General features: G+C 39.7%; 1 protein-coding gene across 1 annotated transcript; it reads right to left on the bottom strand.

The window, feature by feature from the left end:
• Nucleotides 1–5752: 5752 nt before the first annotated feature.
• rgs2 (regulator of G protein signaling 2) lies at nt 5753–7899 on the bottom strand. Its single transcript, XM_074635123.1, has 5 exons — nt 7749–7899; nt 7542–7631; nt 7116–7177; nt 6758–6924; nt 5753–6652 (listed from the first exon to the last, which is right to left on the bottom strand). The coding sequence occupies exons 1-5, from the start codon at nt 7841–7843 to the stop codon at nt 6458–6460; spliced, it is 609 nt and encodes a 202-aa protein (XP_074491224.1). The 5' UTR covers nt 7844–7899; the 3' UTR covers nt 5753–6457.
• Between the last annotated feature and the right edge of the window lie 422 nt (nt 7900–8321).

Consider the following 8321-nt stretch of genomic DNA (forward strand, 5'->3'; position numbering starts at 1 on the left):
TTGGTGTTTTTTTCGTGGACAGATTTCCAAAACTGATTATTTTCAACATATCTGTCAATTATTGACTTCTGCAGATACCTTTTTTTTTATCTAAATACTCCTCACAGATTCAGTGGTCAGACTTGGTGGTAGATCTTTGTCACCACCCGCTGGTAAAGGAGAGGAAAAACAAGGATTGTATTTAAAGTACATTACAAAAAGCCATCTGCTAAACCTTTTTTTTTTGTCCAGTGTAAATAAATTAGTGTATGTATTTGGTAAGATGATTACTTAACCTATTAAAAACAATATTGGATTCAAATCTGTGTTCAACCATTTGACCTGATTAGAGTACACTGACAAGCTGCCAAGTCCTTATAAGTGCATCATTAAGATATGAGTGGTACAAGTTAAGTGACCCATGTTTTGGCTAGCTTCCCATAGCAGCATGTTGATGTTTTGAACATGGGAGTCTGTAGTGGCCTCTGTGATTTGTCCTATAAATCAGCTGTACTACACTCTGCACTGACTTACGGGTCGCGCTTGAACACAGCGTACGTCTGAAGGCCTGCGCAGTCTGACGACCAAAGTAGAACGTAGCCCTTTTCTATTTTTAGCTCCAGTGTTTACATACACACCTTAAGTACTCCTTGGATCGGATCCCAGTAGTCTGTTGCCAAGATCAGTCATGGCAACAGACTACTGGGATGGAATGGAAACCTACAGGTTTTACTACCAGCTCAGAGAGAGAGAGAACAGTGTGTCTGTTTTATTACCTATTATCACAGATCAGGCCACATGGATGAGCGGACAGAACGTATTCATGGTGACTGTTCCAGTTCTGCAGGGTGAATGCCTTCACTATCACAATACGTGCCTTGTCAACCAACATAGCAATTAACATGTCTTTACATTGCTATTTTATCCTATAACAGAATGACTGGTGTGGCATGCAGACGTAGATGCAAATACTACAACAATAATTGAGTCTTAAAAATAGCCAAAGACTGCTGCGTAACAATGTGTGCTGCGTAGGCCTACTTTGAAGGTCAAGGGAAGTTTATTTGTACAGCTCATTATCACATCCAGTGTCTCAAAGGGCTTTAGAGGCTCATAAAAGCCGCGGTTCCATACCAGACAAGGAAAAAGTCCTTCGCAAATTGAACATTAAGGCTGCATCTAATAATTTTGTTAGCTGTTTTCTGATAAATCGTTCCATGATATTAAAATGTCAAGAGAATAACCCAAGATGCTTGTTTTTTGTTTGACCAACAGTCCAAACCCCAAAAGTATTCAATGTTACAATGATATAAAATAGAAAAGCAGCAAAGTTGAGAAGCTGGAGCCGGCAAATGTTTGTCATTTTTTGTTGTTGATAAAGATGATTAATAGATTTTAATAGATTTTCATAATTAACAATTACAGGGAAAAAAAGCAAATAAACCTTGGGAGAGACGATCAAAAGAGAAATACCCTCTCCTTCAACTCCCTGATGTGCAATAGGTGTGAAAAACAAACATTTACAGAAATAAAAAGAATGAAATGAAAACATAAAATCAGTTTACAATACCAACAAAACCAAGAGTCTAGCCGTACTAGCTCTGGCTGTACTAAGGCACAGGGGTGCTGGTGCACCATCGTAGTTTACCATGTTAGCAATGCTAACATTTGCTAATTAGCACTAAATACAAAGTACAGCTGAGGCTTATATGGCAATGTCATTAGTTTTGCAGATATTTGTTCATAAACAGTGGGCAACCTTTGGGTCTGAAAAGTGAAGCCAATGCGGAAGTGCCTTAAACTTGCATTCTTTCTAACAGCCAGCAGGGGGCGACTCCTCTGGTTGCAAATAGAAGTCTGATTGTATAGAAGTCAATGAGGAAATGACCCTACTTCTCACTTGATTTATTACCTCAGTAAACATTGTAAACAGGAGTTTATGGTCTAAACCGCTAGTTTCAAGTCTTCTTCAATACAGCATGAAGTTCATTTAGTAAATTATGGTCCCATTTAGAGTCAAATAACGTGGCTACTTTGTGATTGACCACGGCGTTGTCCGGTCTGGGAGTTGTCCGTGTTTTTTTCTTACAACTTTAACCCTTTCACAGTTTTCAGTTCATGAAAGTTAATGAATTGAACATTTTGGTCACCTACAAATGTCTTATTCAGCGTTCGTTTGTACTCAGCTCCACCTTCTTGTGTCACTTATGGTTGTAAAAAAACAAGATGGCGAACTCGAGGCTTCAAAACAGCAGTTCACAAACCAATGGGTGACATCACGGCGACTACGTCCACTTCTTGTCTGTGGTCATAAACCAAAGTATTGGACACATTTTGATGTGATAATGGCACTATGTGAAATGTTGAGGGTTCACAAAAGTTATTACAGTTCCTCCTGATGTACTAGATTTAATGGCAAACCATCCAATAATTGTTACACTTAAAGGTGCAGTGTGTAGGATTTGGCAGCAAGTGTGTCAAGCGTTTAGGAGAACTATGGTGGCTGACGCGAAAACGTGAATGGCCCTCTTTAGAGCCAGTGTTTGGTTTGTCCATTTTGGGCTATTGTAGAAACCGCCAGCTCCATGAAGAGTTCCCGCTCCCTATATGTAGATATGAAATTCTTATTTTTGGGTGATTATACACTAAAGAAAACATACTTATTAATATCCTATTCCATTTCTGCCAATAGAGACCCCTACATGTTACACACTGTTCCTTTATAACCACAAATGTCAACCTCGTGGTAGTGCTAGACGAAAATTCAGGGGTTCAATAGAGTCAGTTGTCTTAATCCTTTTGGGATCATAACTCATCATGTCTGTACAAAATGTCATGGCATTTAATATGTAATAGTTATTTCAGTCTGGACCAAAGAGGTGGACTGACAGACCAACTGATAGTGCCATCCCTAGAGACATTCTGGTAGCGTTTATAAAAGTGGGATTATTATCATTCCAATACTAAAGAAAATAACCCATTACACACACACGTAATTTCCCCCAGCTCCCAGAGTTTCAAATCACAGATCTACTCCTCTAACCTGAAAGCCAGCAGAGCATACGGTTGTGGAGAGCTGCTGGTGTAAAAGCTGACCTATTACACCACCAGGTCTGAGGAGAGAGATGCAGGAGCTGTCAGCCTGTCAGGACCACCGTCCGGGTATCTGGCCACTGTCAGCCTCTACTACGGTTTCATGGCGGGAAACAACCTCTGTATCAGAGAGCAGACACACAGCAGGCGGGGGAGGACTCTCTCTGCTGTCAGTCAAGGGGCTCTTTACACATTGTTACAGTACGGGAACTCAGCTGCCATGACATGCCCCCCCCCCCCCCATCAGCTGCACAAAGAGGAATGAAATGTTCCGAAAAGATGAAAAATTTTGTTTTTGTTGTGCAACCGAACATCCCGCACATTGTCTCTGAAAATATGTCAGTGTATGGTATGTGGATGTGTCTGACCTTTGTTAAACCAAACACCCAAAGTGCATGACGCGCACATTAAACCATTTCAAGTTTTAGTAATTCACTGTCAGTGGAAAAAAAAAAACTTTATGAGTAGCAAAATATTGCTTCACTTTGCTTTAAGAATAGGCTTAACAAGATATTTTAGGACTGTCAGAGCCACATTAGAGCCAATATTTACCCGAGGCAGTTTTTCAAATGTATATAACTTTGTTTCGCTAACATATTCAAGTCCGCCAGTCTGGGACTTTTCCTAAAAGTGTGTCAAAAATTGTCAAGATAAAGCTTTATTTTATTATTATTTATAATTTATACCTAATACGGTCATTTTTCGCACTGTTTGTTTAAATAAACATTATGTGTTGCTATGGCAACACCTTTAGTCTACTACTGTGCGTAAAAGAGCTGTGTCATAAGTCATAGGCTAATTATGTACATCGGGCATTAGACTTGCTCGATGTGTTGAGTGAAGAAGCGTGTGATGGTGGGAGGTTTTAAGGACTGAGCGGTGGGTTGATTGTGACTGTTGTTGTGAGTAGCAGAAAGGGACTTCAACTATAGCATTTCGTTATACAACCCTGTGTTGTAGGATGATAAATAAATGAACATCACACCTTGAAATTCAATGCATTCTAATAGTGGATACATTTTACCGGTTGGCAATTTTAGGTATACAGCTACCCCTAGCGGTTCTAGTAACAAGGAGGTAGGATTTTAGTGGTATCTATTTAATCAATACTGTCAAAGACCCGCCTGTATAGCTCAGAGACACAATTGTGTCGAGGCACAGATCTGGAGATGGCTAAAATAGTTTCCCTCGACCAATTCCCCCTTTTTTTCTTTTTTGCCTTTTGTGTCTTATATGTCATTATTTTAGTTTTACAGCCCTTAACTGTTTTGGATGCACTTTCATGGCTTTCATGAACATTGTTTCCAGCTGCAGCAGGCAGCAATTTTCAGCATAAATGCTCTGATAAACCCTCTCCTTAGCACCAAAAGACAGACAGACAAATATAGCTACCAGCTGGGGAACCCAGTGGAGCATTTAGCAGCCTTCTTCCTGGTGGAGAACAGAGTTAAAAAAGAGAGTGAATATTAGACCTAGGTTTACCAGGTAGCCTGGACACACGACTCCAAATAAATGTTGTTCCGTATCTGCCGGATGTGTAAATATGCAACTGTTTGTACCTGCTAACATGTTAGCCATATTGACTTTAAAGGGGACATATCATGCTCATTTCCAGGTTCATACTTGTATTTTGGGATTCTACTAAAACATGTTTTCAATGCTTTAATGTCCAAAAAAACACATTATTTTTCTCATACTGTCTGTCTGAATATACCTGTATTCACCCTCTGTCTGAAACGCTTCGTTTTAGCGCCTGTCCCTTTAAGACCCCGTCCGAAAAAGCCCAGTCTGCTCTGATTGGCTTGCGAGAAAAATGTGGCGCACCTTTGCAAAATTCTCAAGCCATGGGTGGTATATTCTAATTAGCCTGCAGAATAGCTTGTTGAATCACATGTGGCACAAAAAACTGACTGGATTGTCTTATTTCACAGTTTGTGGGTTGGTAGGCAGTCCAGATAACCAAATGTATGTGTATGTTCATCTGTTCTCATACATCGTTTGTAGCTATACCTACAGTAAAGTAATGCACTGTAATTCGTATATCCCACTAAAAGTATAAAGAGCGACAAATGCCGCGTAGTGAGGAGATTGCGATAGATGGATGGGTCAAAAAACAGAAGTCAACGTTGATTTATTTTTTCACGTATCTTCCATACTTAAGTTAGCAACCTCCGGTGTTATTTCAACCCAAACCTCAATCTTTTCCTAAACCTAACCGAGCTGTTTCCTGTGTAGACAGAAGTGTATTTGTGAAAGACGGGAGCGGAAATTGACAGGCGCCTCACGTATTTCTGGACAGTCGTAGGAAAACCCACCAAAATATGAGGGATAACTTTGTTGCTGAGGATGCATTGTCCTTTTAAAGGTAACGATATGTAAATTTTGTGTTTACAGCTTATCTGCTGCCTCCAAGTGGCCAAAAAGTCAGTTGACGCAGGTTTTAAGTAAAGGACCAGTTCAGTATTCACTTCAGCAGTAATGTAGACAGTTGAACAACGAATTAGGAGTAAAATTGACCGTGAGATGTTGGTGAAAGTTTCAAAATCGATTAAGGCCTTTTGAGCTTAAATTATTTTGTTTACATACACTGTTCCCAACAACAAACTTCCATGCTTAAAAAGTTCTGACATTTTTGCACTGAATTCAGAAATAAACGCATCGGAGACATTTCAGAATTATAGAACAAACATATTTTATTTCTCAAACAGTCCAGCTGCCTTAAATTCACATTCAACACATGACATATTTACAATAGATAACATTGTCACAGTATCTTCAGGCCAAATGCAGGCTTTGGTGGAACTTGTGAATATTATTATATAAGTTAAAAAAAATTCACTTTTTTGTGTAAACAGATCTGAAGTAAATCCAGAAGAGCAGCGGAATTAGAAAGTCCTGTGTATATGACAGCTGTGCAAAGTCTTCAAGTGGATATCAGCACAGAAATACATTCAAACAGCATCGTCGGTAAGAGAGAGTTAAGTGTGAGACACTCATCTCAGCTTTGAGTGCAGTTGCACTTGAACAGCATTTTCTTTAACGCATCATCGCCCAAAATATCAAATTCTAACAGTGTAGTATAAAGAAAGTGCAGGTAATGGCCCAGTGAAGAAAATGTAACCATAATCCCATCTGGTAGAAATGCTCTGTGCACTGCCTGCAGCAGCATATAGCATCCTGCCTAATCATCCCAACATCAGAGCTCTCAGCAGGACGGACTAAAAATGTCTCCATGTTTTTGCATTTTCCACACTCGACGTTATTGTTTATGCTCAGGATTTGCATTATTCCGAGGCGGCAGTGCCCGGAATTAACCATCATCAGCGGTCTATTCGCACAGTCACAGTGGTAATCAAATGACTCCAGCAGTGGGTGTCTGGTTTGACTAAGACTTAATGTGCTTGCCCTCTACCCTGGCAGCCGCACACAGTTCTTTGTAGAGGTCGGAGTAGATAAATCTGGGGTACGAGTTGTTCTCCATCAGGCTGTAGGCTTTCATCTGTGCTGCCAGGAAGCTGGTCACAGTGGGCTCGTGGAGGCTCTGGATGATGGCGTTTTTAGTTTGGTAATCCAGGTTTATCTGTGACCAAAGAAACAACCAATATGAGCCTTTGACATAAAGAATATTTTGTGTATTTATAAAACTTGAAGTACATAAATTCTGATGCTGAAATTCAGCCGTTACCTCTTTGGGAGCTTCATTTTTAATGAACTCTTCGTAAATGCTGTTGGCCTTGGACGCCAGCTCTTTCTGCGACGTGAGAGCACTGAAATCCTCACATGCTGTCCAAAACTCAATGTTCTCTTCGCAGAACTCAGACTTCAGGAAGATACAAAAGGCAGCTTTTCCATCTGGGGTTCGGGAAGAGAAGAAGAAGATGTGTTAAAGACAAGGGGACACATCCACACCCTGAAAAGCCATTACAACCTTTGTTTAACTGAGGCCAATATAGTGCCTTCATTTAGCACACAGTTACCGTGTGACCTTTGAGACTCTTTCATGTAATCATGCACCCACCAATAGCGCGCTGAATGATACTTACATTTATGACTGAGCAGTTTGTCAAGCGACTGCGCCCACTGGTGCACGTCATCAGCAGTCGGCCTGAGGGTAGAGGATATGGATTAGATAATTACAGAGGAGGCAAAATCCTGACATTTATGAAAACTTTATATATTGAAAAACACTCAAATAGCTAATTATTAAAAAATTAGACATAAAATCATAGTGACAAAAAAAAATACAAAATAAAATAAAAAAATAAATACATTCAATACGGTGTGGATATGCAAGGAAAACAAATAAAGTTGAGTAAAATATTAGAAATTAGATTAAAATATAAAAGTTAATTAAAAAGTAAAATACAATATATATTTAAAACTAAATAAACTCTTACTAGCACGAAGCACAAACAAAGATGTTACGCAGAATTATGACACAACAAAACAAAATAAAAAGTCAGTCTTACCTGTAAGGTCTGTTTTTCATCAGATGTAATATCGACTTGGGAGAGTTTGTCTTCAAGAGTAATCCTATTCTGTTCCTCCAGTTTTTCCTCCTGGAAACAAAACAATACAAAAAATCAATCATCAGTGTTTTATAGCAGTGTAATTCTGAGTAATATCTTTTTTCACCATAACCCGAATCCTTCTTATTAAACACCACATGAACTTACTTTATCCCCTTCCTCTCTGCGGACAGGTCAGTGGGTTTCATAGAGTCAATGAGCGCCATGTTTTGGGATGAGACAATGGCAAGGTTCTCTCTCATGGTTCTAAATCCTCTCCTTCTCACTCTTGACTTGTCGGGCAACTTTATAGTTTCTCTCTCCAGCCACGCTCCGTAGTGTGACAAGGCGAGAGGCGGGCCTTCGACGTGATTGGCTGTTGCTGTGTAAACAGTGACTGGCCCCGGTATGACTCTAAGGGCCCGAGGCAATGATAGGCTGTCACTGCATAAGCATTCCCTCCCTGAATATCCTGCGGGCTTCCAATTTTAAGGTCAAAATGTGACGTACATGACAGACTCTATGCGCTTATTCCTAAAATAAAGTCATGTCGGGATGTTATGGAACTTTTCGCTTCTTTTTTGGTGTTTTTCTTTCTTCTATTACATTTTGAGAGCATTGCAGCTACTCTGTGGTTTGCATCCAGACACATTCACAAAGCATTCGAGGCATTAATAATTTAACTTTCCACCTATTTTACAATTTGAAAAACAAAGGATACTCTTAATGAAAGAACTACAC

Source organism: Sebastes fasciatus, chromosome 5, assembly GCF_043250625.1.
Source record: "Sebastes fasciatus isolate fSebFas1 chromosome 5, fSebFas1.pri, whole genome shotgun sequence".
In the NCBI taxonomy this organism is placed as follows: domain Eukaryota; kingdom Metazoa; phylum Chordata; class Actinopteri; order Perciformes; family Sebastidae; genus Sebastes; species Sebastes fasciatus.